Raw genomic sequence first — 13,242 nt, 5'->3', positions numbered from 1 at the left:
GACCTGGTCAGGGACAAAACTCTCAAACCAATGCATTCAATTTCAATACATACAATGAAACAATGATATGTGTTTAATATCTGGGTTTACTTTCTCTTCACTCCTGAAAGTGGTGGGTCCTTGCTAATGTATAGTTGATGGATGATCTCTGGTACCTCACCCAAGGGATCATTATGTATTCGGAGTATTGAACAATGAACTCCAGTGGGCATCGCAGCAACACTCAATCATCAACATCCAGACCATCGGAGGGTATATACTGAGATAAGTCACTGATCCTGACAATATGTAGCAATGGGATAAAGTATCAGTGGAAACACGGCCTTAACACATTAAGGCTTCAATGTGAACTGTGCATATTAATTCATCTCTTTTGCATTCCTGGGTTGGGTATTCCATTCAGGGAACAGAAAGCATTAGATTTCATTATTCATAGCATACAGGGGGAGGATCGTGGTGTAGCGATAATGTCACTGTTCTTGTAATCCGGAGACCTATGCTAATGCTCTGGAGACATGGTTTAAATGCAATTAATAAAAATCTGGACTATTAAAAAGCTGCTCTCAGTAATGGTGACCATGAAACTATGATTGATTGCTGTAAACAAACCCATCTGGCTCACAAAGGAAATCTGCCATCTTACCCAGTCATGGCCTAGATATAACTCCAGACTCAGAAGGTGGCATAGTGGTAATGTCACTGGACTTATAATTCAGTGGCTAAGGCTTAAGCTAATGCTCTGGGGACATGGGTTCAAATCCCACTGCAGCTGGTGAAATTTTAAATTCAATTAATCTGGAATTGAAAGCCAGTCCCATGACAACTATCATTAATTGTTGCAAAAGCCCATCTGGTTTACTAATTAGTAAATGCCCCCCTTAGGGAAGGAAATCTGCCATCCTTACCTGGTCTGGACCTACATGTGGCTCCAGTGCACAGCAATGTGGTTGGCTCTTAACTGCAACACGTCCCTTGCCAGTGATGCCTACATCCCGTGAAAGAAGAAAAAGAATGTGGCTGTGGGAGGGGATTAAATGGGTGGGTAGAATCAGTGATAGGGGAGAGTGTACATGGGGCTGTGGGAGGGGATTAAATGGGTGGGTAGAGTCAGTGATAGGGGAGAGTGTACATGGGGCTGTGGGAGGGGATTAAATGGGTGGGTAGAGTCAGTGATAGGGGAGAGTGTACATGGGGCTGTGGGAGGGGATTAAATGGGTGGGTAGAGTCAGTGATAAGGGAGAGTGTACATGGGGCTGTGGGAGGGGATTAAATGGGTGGGTAGAGTCAGTGATAAGGGAGAGTGTAAATGGGGCTGTGGGAGGGGATTAAATGGGTGGGTAGAGTCAGTGATAGGGGAGAGTGTACATGGGGCTGTGGCAGGGGATTAAATGGGTGGGTAGAGTCAATGATAGGGGAGAGTGTACATGGGGCTGTGGGAGAGGATTAAATGGGTGGGTAGAGTCAGTGATAGGGGAGAGTGTACATGGGGCTGTGGGAGGGGATTAAATGGATGGGTAGAGTCAGTGATAGGGGAGAGTGTACATGGGGCTGTGGGAGGGGAGAGTGTACATGGGGCTGTGGGAGGGGAGAGTGTACATGGGGCTGTGGGAGGGGAGAGTGTACATGGGGCTGTGGGAGGGGAGAGTGTACATGGGGCTGTGGGAGGGGAGAGTGTACATGCGGCTGTGGGAGGGGAGAGTGTACATGGGGCTGTGGGAGGGGAGAGTGTACATGGGGCTGTGGGAGGGGAGAGTGTACATGGGGCTGTGGGAGGGGAGAGTGTACATGGGGCTGTGGGAGGGGAGAGTGTACATGGGGCTGTGGGAGGGGAGAGTGTACATGGGGCTGTGGGAGGGGAGAGTGTACATGGGGCTGTGGGAGGGGGATTAAATGGGTGGGTAGAGTCAGTGACAGGGGAGAGTGTACATGGGCCTGTGGGAGGGGGATTAAATGGGTGGGTAGAGTCAGTGATAGGGGAGAGTGTACATGGGGCTGTGGGAGGGGATTAAATGGGTGGGTAGAGTCAGTGATAGGGGAGAGTGTACATGGGGCTGTGGGAGGGGAGAGTGTACATGGGGCTGTGGGAGGGGAGAGTGTACATGGGGCTGTGGGAGGGGAGAGTGTACATGGGGCTGTGGGAGGGGAGAGTGTACATGGGGCTGTGGGAGGGGAGAGTGTACATGGGGCTGTGGGAGGGGAGAGTGTACATGGGGCTGTGGGAGGGGAGAGTGTACATGGGGCTGTGGGAGGGGAGAGTGTACATGGGGCTGTGGGAGGGGAGAGTGTACATGGGGCTGTGGGAGGGGAGAGTGTACTTGGGGCTGTGGGAGGGGAGAGTGTACATGGGGCTGTGGGAGGGGAGAGTGTACATGGGGCTGTGGGAGGGGAGAGTGTACATGGGGCTGTGGGAGGGGAGAGTGTACATGGGGCTGTGGGAGGGGAGAGTGTACATGGGGCTGTGGGAGGGGAGAGTGTACATGGGGCTGTGGGAGGGGAGAGTGTACATGGGGCTGTGGGAGGGGAGAGTGTACATGGGGCTGTGGGAGGGGAGAGTGTACATGGGGCTGTGGGAGGGGGATTAAATGGGTGGGTAGAGTCAGTGATAGGGGAGAGTGTACATGGGGCTGTGGGAGGGGATTAAATGGGTGGGTAGAGTCAGTGATAGGGGAGAGTGTACATGGGGCTGTGGGAGGGGATTAAATGGGTGGGCGGTGTCAGTGATAGGGTTACTTGTATATGGGTTATGGGAAGAGTGGACCTAATGGGCCTAGTAGACTTTATTTAATGTTTTCTTGTGCGATCATGTCAGTGAAGGACATAGAGATCTGTGAGGGGGGTCTAAGACTTCACCCTGTATTTTTTTTATAAAATAGATATCTTCATGGCTATTTCTAAATTCTAAAACTGGACAAAGAACTTTTAAAATGGCTAAAGCTATGTCTATCTGTGACTCTCCAATAAATGGAGCTACCTGGCTGTATCACAGAAACTTGCACCTCGTAAACTCAGAGATACTAACAACCCCCCTGTGGGCTGTAGAGACCAATTTCAGAGAGCTATACAAAGTTCATCTGCATCTCATAATCCAGGCTGGCCAACTGGAGTGTACTTGTCTGCTAGGACAAAGGACCCCACCACTTTCCTTTCAATTCTTAATGGCTGGAACATTTAACCATCTTGGGAACCCAGATGAGGGATACACATCCTTGTCAAAGACAATGTGGAGAGGTGGGAGTCATGTGATATGGACCTCCAGTTTGTGAAACCAGTTATATTGCCTTGTGAAACTGCAAGTTCAGTCTGCGGTTTACCATCCTATAAGCAGCCTCACAGAAAAGGGGCTCTTGCCCAGGTTTGGACACCTGGCCCCCAGCTACACTGCTACTACTGGGAATCCTGTACCCTCACCTACAAGATTGATTCATCTCTACATGTCCATCTCATCATGTGACATCAACACCACTGGAAAAGTGAATTATGCAGCACTGGTTTTCAACCTGCTAACCTCCGTGAAGGAATACCTCATTAGACTTTGATTCTGGACTCAGGAGCCCATGTGAAACACTATTTCTTTTCCCTGTGGGCTATGCACTGTAAATCTCTCTTTTCTCTATCCCTCTTTTACTGTATGACTGCGAAGGGGGCAACGTTATGACCTTCCTGCATTTGAGTGTGTTCAAATAAATTAACCCTTTGAGTTCATCCTATCTGCTGTGGGGTTATTAATAGAAAATTGGATCACACCAAACCGACAGGTTGGCAAATTCGCCACTGCTTATAAAAGGGGAAGCAAATCGAAAGTACCTTTCTGTTTAAGGACGGGTGGTGAGAGGAGAAATTAATGTCCCCCTCCTGACCATAACAGATTAACAGGTGTAAATGTTGGGGGTGGGTGGTGCTTTGGAGGAGATACTCCTGCAGTAAAGGAAAGGTTGTGTTGACCACATGCATCTAATATCCTTACTTAAGAAAACACAGACCAAGACCCCTCACACATACCTGGAAAGAAATTTGTTGATGTTGAACTGTCTGCGTTTGACACAGGTGACACCATTTTCCTTTTCTTCCTGTATCTCTAGCCTCCTAGAGGGAAGTGTGTCCATATAATCCACCAGAACCTTAACAGGGATAGGGACATCAAAATATTGCTGGGGGGGGTGCAGGGGAGAAACACAGAAATATAAAAGGGGAGCAGTTAGTACATGAACGCTGCATCAGTAGCCTGTGCTATATACAAAACGTTACTATACCAGTTCGAACAACAAACTCAACAGTACCCAGCTGTTTGAAATGCTGAGAACAGGAGGAGGCCATTCAGCCCCTCATACATACTCCATCAATAATTATATCATAGCTGATCTACACCTCCGCTCCACTGGAGCCTTTGCTGCATACCCCTCAGTACCCTTATTGAACAAATATTTAGCTCGGTTTTGAAAGTTCCAATTGTTTCCCATCTTTTGGGAGAAGGAGAATACCAAATTTCCACTCCCCTGCATGTCAAACAGTACTTCCTGACTTTGCTCCTGAATGGTCTAGCTCGAATTTTAACATTATGTCCCCTTGTTCTGGATTCGCCTCTAGAGAAATAGTTTCTTTTGCCAGCTGTGTCTCAGTGGGTAGTATTCTCATTCCGAGTTACTGTAGGCAGACACTCCAGTGCATTATTGAAGGATAAGATGGTAAACTAAGGCCCAGCCTGCTCTCTAAGAGCTGGAGAGTTTTCCCTGGTGTCCTGGCCAATAGTTATCCTGCCATCAGCCTCACTAAAACAGATTATCTGGTCATTATCATATTGCTGTTTGTGGGAGCTTGCTGTGCGCAAACTGGCTGTTGCAGTTTCCTGCATTACCACAAGAACGAGATTTCAAAAAAATACATCATTGGCTGCAACACGCTTTGAGACATCTGGTGGTCAAGAAAGACGCTATGTAAATCCAAGTTTTTTTTTCAGTGTCCTGGCCAACATTCCTCACTTAATCAAAGACACGTTAACTGTTCATTCGTTTCTTGTTGTTGTTTGGGGGATTCTGCCCGGTGCAGGATTTTGAACCAGCGACAGTGAAGGAACAACAATATATTTCCAAGTCAGATGCTGAGTGCCTTGGAATGGGATTTGCAGGTGGTTGTGTGCCCATGCACCTGCTGCCTTTGTCCTTCTCAGTGGTGGAGGTCGCAGGTTTGGAAGGTGATGTTGAAGGAGCCTTGGTGAGTTGCTGCAGTGCACCCTGTAAATGGTACACACTGCTGCCACTGTGCATCGGCAGTGGAGGGAGTTAATGTTGAAGGTGGTGGATGGGGTGCCAATCAAGCGGGCTGCTTTGTCATGGATAAATATAAATACTATGGCTACAAGAGCAGGCCAGAGATTGGGAATTCTGTGGTGAGTAACTTACCTCCTGACTCCCCACAGTCTGTCCACCATCTACAAGGCACAATTCAGGAGTGTGATGGAATACTCTCCACTTGCCTGGATGAGTGCAACTCCAACAACATGCAAGAAGCTTGACACCGTCCAGGACAAAGCAGCCCGCTTGATCAGCACCCCATCCACCACCTTAAACATTCACTCCTCCCACCACCGACGCACAGTGGCAGCAACTTACCAAGGCTCCTCCCAAATCACCACCTAGAAGGACAAGGGCAGCAGATACATGGAAACACCACCACCTGGAAGTTCCCCTCCAAGTCACTCACCAGCCTGACTTGGAAATATATCCCCGTTCCTTCGCTGTCACTGGGTCAAAATCCTGGAACTTGCTTCCTAACAGCATTATGGGTGTACCTACACCACCTGGACTGCAGCGGTTCAAGAAGGCAGCTCACCACCACCTTCTCAAGGGTAATTAGGGATGGGTAATAAATGCTGGCCTAGTCAGTGAAGCCCACATCCCATGAGCAAATGGAAAAAAAGGATGATGTCGAGCTTCTTGAGTGTTGTGGGAGCTGCACTCATCCAGGCAAGTGGGGAGTATTCCATCACACTCCTGACTTGTGCCTTGTAGATGGTGGACAGGCTTTGGGGAGTCAGAAGGTGAGTTACTCGTTGCAGGATTCCTAGCCTCTGACCTGCTCTTATAGCCACAGTCTTTATATGGCTGGTCCAGTTCAGTTAAAGGTAACATTGTGTAAAATGCTTCTTCAAGACAAGTCTGAAAGACAATCCTAAGATCCTGTATAAATGCAAATGTCCTTTTTCCAAGCTGGACAGAAAGAAATTGTTTGAGATTGATATTAAAATAGAAAATGTCAGCTCTCACCTTAACTTTCATATCATAATCAACCAGAACCATAAAGAATTCATCAAACGTCATCCCAAAGTCTCTCCGTAGCTGTGCAATCAGATCCACACTGACAGAATTGTGCACTGGATTTTCAAGTGCTACTTCATCTTCTAAAATATGGAAGTGAAAAGATATATTGAGGAAGTGTGAAGTGTGTAATGCCTCCGAAAGCCACATCTTCCTCTTTTATTTGAAGTCTTAATTTTCTCCTCTACATTTAACTTCTCCCCCAAGCCCAACCACACCTTGAATCCTTCCCCCCATTGCTTGGGGATGCTCACCTAAACCATGGACACCAAACAAGAGTAGGTTTGTCGTCTGATAAGAACATTAGGAACAGGAGGAGACCATTCAGCCCCTTCAGCCTACCCCACCGTTCACCATTCAGGTCATGGCCATACATGGTCATCATCAGAGAGCAAGGCTGCAGCAGGGAATTGACAGGGGGATAGGACTATGTGAGTTGCACAACAGGCTATATGGCCTCCTGCTGTGCTGTAAGCATTCTATAACTCCAGCTACCCACCTTCGTTCCATCTTCCTCAACACCCTTACACAACAAGTGTCTATCACAATCTTGAAAGCTCCAATTGACTCCCAGCACCCACAGGCTTTTTGGGAGGGGACTTCCTGATTTCACTTCTGAATGGCTGAACTCTAACTCTAACAGTACATCGTATTGTTCTGGATTCTTCTACGGAGGAAATGGTTTCTCTGTATCTACTCAAGTAAATGCTTTTAACATTTTAAACACCTCGATCAGATCACCCCTCAATCTACTGCACTTTAAGCAAATACAAATCAAGTGAAGAAATCCCTCCCATGTTTCTAAATTCCACCTCTCTCACTGTTGGATTAATTTGTTTGGAGATGCCAAAAGGCAGCAAGATTTATCCCACTGTGTGATGAGCCCAGCCTCTGACTAACTGCCAGCTATTACTCAATGATTACCCGTCAGTTTGACTTGGGTAGCACTCTCACCTGGAAGGTTTTTGAGTTCAAGGTTAACTCTACAACTGAAGCACATAATCTAGGCTGACTTTCCAGTGCAGTCACGAGGGAGTGCTACATTGTCGGAGGTTTCACTTGTAGAAATGTAACAACTTCCATCTCGTCTTTGCACTAATGGTGAATTCAGATGCTAGAGACAATAGGACAGTATGCCAACTTACCACAACCTTAAACTTCGAGCTAGGACATTGATATCAGGAAGCATTTCTTCACACAAAGGGTAATTGAAATCTGGAACTCCCTCCCCCAACAAAGCTGTTGAGGCTGGGGCTCAATTGAAAATGAACAAACCAACAAGGGGGTGAAAGGTTATCGGGGGTAGGTGAAATGCAGATTTAAGATTACTAACAGATCGGCCATGATCGTGTTAAATGGCAGAGCAGACTCGAAGGGCCGAATGGCCTACTCCTGCTCCTTGTTCATATGATAGGTTTTTGTTGGGTAAAGGGTACTAAGGATTAAGGGACCATGGTGGATAGATGGAGCTAAAATACAAATCAGCTATTAGCTAAATCAATGAAAGAATAAACTCAGGGGGCTGAATGGCCTCCTCCTGTTCTTAATTTTCAAAAACTGTCCCATCTGTGTTGTACCCAGCCGGTGAATTGTCTATCTCAACTTAGAGTCAAGAGTCATGCAGAGGATAGCAGAGAGTGGGGGAATGGGGTGGCGGAATAAGAAGGGATGTGGGTGCAGAATGAAGAGGAATAAGTGAGGCGTGAGGTTGGAATGATGGGGCAGATGAAGTGGGGGGATAGGGATGGAAGGGCTGGGATAGAAGGGGTGGAATGGGGTAGGGGGCAGATGGGTGGAGCGAGGAGTAACGAGACATGCGTGTTGTGAGCTGACACTCACCATTCTGATAATGTTCCACCTTCAGAGTACTGTTAGACTGCGAGCCCAGGATGGCAATCATGCTGATTCTCCTGACAGCTAATTGGCACACGTGCTCCAGGTACTCGTCCCTCTGGTGTATGTAAAGCTTGCTGTCTTTGCTGGGCGCAGTGAGCAGCTGTCAAAACACGACAAGACGCATCACAGAAACACATAGCGGCTGAGCCAATAGCCTGACAAGGCAATCAGCTCAACGTTTAGCATCTCACAACCTATTCACAAAACAAACCATGCATTAATTACTCATTTAAACACTTTAAATATTATTATTCATCATTGCGATCTGAGTGTCACCGACAAGTGCCATTTTATAGCCCTTCCCCATTTGCCTTTGAGAAGGGCTGCAGTCCAATGTGTTGCATCGTTGTAATGTATTGCTAACTCACTTCAGAGGGAAGTTTGAAATAAACCATGACCAGTGTGGGACTGGAATCACATATAGGGCAGACTAAGATTCCCTTCCCAAAAAGACATCAGTAAACCAGTTGGGTTTTTACAACACAATCTGACTGTTTCATAGTCACGTTTTACTGATACCAGGTATACTTTGATGTAGAGAGGACTGGATTAGAGGATTGGACAGAGAGATACTTTGACTTTTCAGGAGAAATCTAACAAGTTTTAAAAGACACTCACTGTTTTCAGATTGGTTATGTTCCTTCCTAGTGCCATTCCCCTGCCTTCCCCCTGTAGCCCTGCACATTCTCCTTTTTCAGGGAATAATCTAATTCCCTCTTGGAAAGCCTCAGTTGAACCTGAGGATGCAGGAGATGGTGGTGTAGTGGTAACATCACTGGACTTGTAATCCAGGGACCCAGCTGATGATGAGGGGATATAGGTTCAAAGCCCACCATGGTAGCTGGTGGAATTTAAATTCAGTTAATAAAGCTGAAATATAAAGCTAGTCTTGGTAATGGTGACTATGAAACTATCATCAATTGTTGTAAAAACCCATCTGGTTCACTAATGCCCTTTAGTCCTTACCTGATACATGTGACTCTAGACCCTCAGTAACGTGGTTGACTCTTAACTGCCCTCAAATGGCCCAGCAAGCCACTCAGTTCAAGGGTAATGAATGCTGGCCTTGCCAGTGATGCTCACATCCCATAAAAGAATTAAACAAACATTCTCAGGCAGTGCATTCCACATCCAAACCACTCACTGCATGAAAAAAGTTTTTCCTCATTGCTTCTTTTGCCAATTACTTTAAATCTGTGCCCTCACATTCTCAATCCTTCCACCAATGATTTTGAATGTCTCCTCTCAACCTTCTCTTCAAGGAAAACAGTCCCAACTCCTCCAATCTGACGTGCGAACATATGAATTAGGAGCAGGAGTCGGCCATTCGGCCCCTCAAGCTTGCTCCGTCATTCAATAAGCTCATGGCTGATCTGATTGTGGCCTCAACTCCACATTCCACCTCCGGATAACCTTTGACTCCCTTGTTAGTCAAGAAACTATTGACCTCTGCCTTAAAAATATTCATTGACACTGCCTCCACCGCTCTTCGGGGAAGAGAATTCCAAAGATTCACAACTCTTAGAGAGAAAATTTCTTCTCATCTCCACCTTATTTTTAATTGTGTCCTCTAGTTCTAGTCTCTCTCCCACAGGGGAAACATCCTTTCAGCATCCACCCTGTCAAGTCCCCTCAGGATCTTACATGTTTCAATAAGGTCACCTTTCATTCTTCTAAACTCCAATGGATACAGGCCCAGCAAGTCCAACCATTCCTCATAAGATAACCTCACCATCCCAGGAATCAGTTGAGTGAACTTTCTCTGAACTGCTTCTAATACATTTATATCCTTTCTTAAATAAGGAGACCAAAGCTGTAGTCTAGAAGTGGTCTCACCAAGGCCCTGTGCAAGTAGCAAAACATCCCTACTTTTATATTCCATTCCTCTTGCAATAAATTACAACATTCCATTTGCCTTCCTAATCACTTGCTGTACCTGACTACTAACTTTTCCTGATTCATGTACCAGGACACCCAGATCCCTCTGCACCTCAGAGTTCTGGTAATTATTTATGCACGTATACACCCAGGTCCTGCAGACTCTTTAGAATTGTACCTTTTATTTTATATTGTCTCTCCATGTGCTTCCTACCAAACTGAATCACTTCACATTCCTCTGCATTGAACTTCATTTGCCATTTGTCTGCCTATTCCACTAACTTTGTCTATGTCCTTTTGAAGTTCTACACTATCCTCCTCACAGTTCGCAGTGCTTTCAATGGTGGCATTGCAAAGAAAGTTCAGTAAATTGACTCCTGGGATGAGAAAGCAGCCCTATGAGGAGAGGTTGGGTAGAATGGGCCTGTATTCTTCAGAGTTTAGAAAAATGAGAGGTGATTTCATTGAAACATACAGGATTTTGAGGGTAGATGCCAAGAGGTTTTTTTCCTTCTGGTTGGAGAACCTAGAACTAGGGGGTCACAGTCTCAGGTTAAGAAGTCGGCCATTTTGGACTGAGGAGAAGTTTCTTCACTCAGAGGGTTGTGAATATTTGGAATTCCCCACCCCAGAGGGTTGTGGATGCTCAGTTATTGAGTATATTCAAAGCTAAGATTGGTAGATTTTGGTACTCTGAGGAAACTAAAGGATTTGGGGGATAGTGCAGGAAGGGAAACTGAGGTCGATGATCAGCCTTGATCTTACTGAATGATGGAGCAGGCTTGAGGGGCCAAATGGCCTACTCCCATTCCATTGTGTTTTTAAAAGGCTGAAGGGTTGGTGGGGGGAGATGGGGGGGTGTGAAGGGTGATTCACTTGGCACCACTCACCCTGAATGCATCACAAAATAAACCACAATGACTTTTCAAAATGCAAATTTGTCACTTACTCCGTAGAAAAGGTCCTGCACTGGACACAGGCTGGAAGCCCTGCAATCAACTGGACCAAATACGCATCAAAGCTCCAATGGACATGGCTTACCTTGGGCAGCATGCCCCTCCCTCTCCAGCTTGCCCGTCTGAGTTTTTAACATGACTCACCAGTAATCTCCGCTTGTTCCGAAAATGATTTAAAAACCCCATCAGCTCCTGGTTATCAATCTGCTTCGAGTTTCTGGAGCCATTTTTCTTGTTCTTCCGGTTTCTCCTGTTTTTCCGGCCTCTGTTCCTGACCGATTTGTCCGAGTTCCCTCCATGCCTACTCTCCGCTTTCTTCCCCCTGGGTCGAACAGATGTTGGACTCTCCTGCGTCGGACCCCCTGCTCTTTGCTCTGTTTCTGGAGACAAGTTAGTCCCAGCCTGGGTCAATGCTCCCCCTACCTTGTCGCGAGTCCAGATTTCAGTGGGTTGCGCAGTGACAGGGGCCCTGGGGGATTTGGGTAGGGTGATCCCGATGAGAGGGTCTTTGTGTGGGTGTGTGACTTGAGACATCCGGCCAGAGGGGTTTGAGAGCCCAGGAAAAGTGGCTTGTGTGTTGGGTGACCCATAGTCCCAATATCCTGACTCGGCATTCTGATGTACTAACACTGTGGGAGCAGTGGAGAAGTTCTCCAGAGTTTGGAAAGAAGGAAAACTGTCCTGGGATTGGACTGTGTTTGGGTTAGATTCAAAGATTCCTGGTCTCTCAGGGTTCCCCTCGTCCAGCTTTTGGTCTGTAGAGAATCGGGGCTGGTCCCATTTCAGGACAGTAGTCTTGGTCAGTTGGAAATCTTGGTCAGTTCCAACAGTGGGCTGGTTAAGAGGAGCCACGGTTGAAGTTGCCGAGGCTGAGTCCTTAGATTGGACCTGGGGTATGTGGTAGGTATGAGGTCCTGTCCGAGACACTTGCTTCCCACTCTGGGTGATGAGAGCTGGCCTGGGCTGGACAGGGTTCCTGTGTTTGGCCATTAACATCTGCTGCACTTTCTCTTTGATCTGAAACATCAGGGTCTCCACCGACCCCTGCCCTGAACGCACTGGGATCGTGGGGGACCCCCTGCGTTTAGCCGCACTCCTAAGGCTCTCAGCTGTTCTCTTGCCAACTGAGTTTGGGGTTAAGGCTGAACCTTTCTGTTTGCCCAATGTCCGCCGACTGTTGTCTGGATGCAATGATGCTGTTTTATTCAGGGACCCAAAACTCTGAGAACTGATTGGCTTCTGAGAATTGGGGGAGGCAGATCTCAGCCTGCTGTTGACCATTGCCCTGTTGACCATAGCCCTGTTAGCCAGTGTCCTGTTGAACATTCCTCTGTTGACCATTCCCCTATTGACCATTCCCCTGTTGACCAGTGTCCTGTTGACCATTCCCCTGTTGACCAGTGTCCTGTTGACCATTCCCCTGTTAACCAGTGTCCTGTTGACCAATCCCCTGTTGACCAGTGTCCTGTTGACCATTCCCCTGTTGTTGGCGTGGAGCTGCGCTGAGCCCAATCTCCTGGCCCCAGAGCCTTTGCACCTGAGCTGCTGTCCTCTCCTGGTCATGCTCTCTATCTTCCTGAGGGGCATTTGGTCCACCGTCTCCAGGACAGCCTCCATCCGCACCGCGTAGGGGAAGCGCTCGTACAGCTGCATGGACTTTCTGAGCAGCACCATGTTGAACTGACCCTCCTTGAGGGACAGGTGCTGCATGACATGAGCCACCGCCTGGGCTTCCAGCTTCTCCTCGGACACCTTGCCCTCCTGGGAGACGGTGACCAACTTGCCCCCGGCCCCTTGGAACAAGACGAGGAGCAGGAGGTCCCTGAGCGCCAGCTGGCACCTCAGCTCCCGGCTCTTCAGGTCCAGCTGCTGCTCCATCAGCCGGTAGGAGTTGTCCGAGGGGTCCGGGGCAGCGAGGACCAGCAGCCGGAACTTGCCAAAGCGAGTGGCCAGGGGACCCAGCTCTGCCTCGGGGGCGGGCAGCAGGGGCGGCTGGCCACTCTTCCTGCTAGCCGGGGCCGGGGATGTCCCCTTCTGGCTGTGCCTCCCTCTCCCCCTGGGGGCTGGCAGAGCCGGGGAGCCGGCCCAGGCTGCCCGGGGTCCATCCTTGCCACTCCCGGGGGCATCAGGCGAGCCGCCCGCCCGGGTTACCAGCAGGGACAGCAGCAGAAGGCAAACCGTGCGGGCGCTCATCTTCCCTC

General features: G+C 48.1%; 1 protein-coding gene across 1 annotated transcript in view; it reads right to left on the bottom strand.

Moving 5' to 3' along the window:
* Positions 1-13,242, bottom strand: part of LOC144691924 (coiled-coil domain-containing protein 80-like) — a 22,603-nt gene extending 9,361 nt beyond the window's left edge. The window contains exons 1-4 of the mRNA XM_078560498.1: positions 11,186-13,242; positions 8,151-8,307; positions 6,261-6,394; positions 4,000-4,148 (exon numbers count right to left, since the gene is read on the bottom strand). Coding sequence (XP_078416624.1) covers positions 4,000-4,148; positions 6,261-6,394; positions 8,151-8,307; positions 11,186-13,234 — 2,489 coding nt within the window. The 5' untranslated portion in view covers positions 13,235-13,242. The remainder of the gene's footprint in view (positions 1-3,999; positions 4,149-6,260; positions 6,395-8,150; positions 8,308-11,185) is intronic.

This window comes from Cetorhinus maximus, chromosome 2, assembly GCF_964194155.1.
Source record: "Cetorhinus maximus chromosome 2, sCetMax3.hap1.1, whole genome shotgun sequence".
NCBI lineage: Eukaryota > Metazoa > Chordata > Chondrichthyes > Lamniformes > Cetorhinidae > Cetorhinus > Cetorhinus maximus.
The sequence above is the reverse complement of the archived record's forward strand: the minus strand, read 5'-3'. Positions and strand labels throughout refer to the sequence as shown.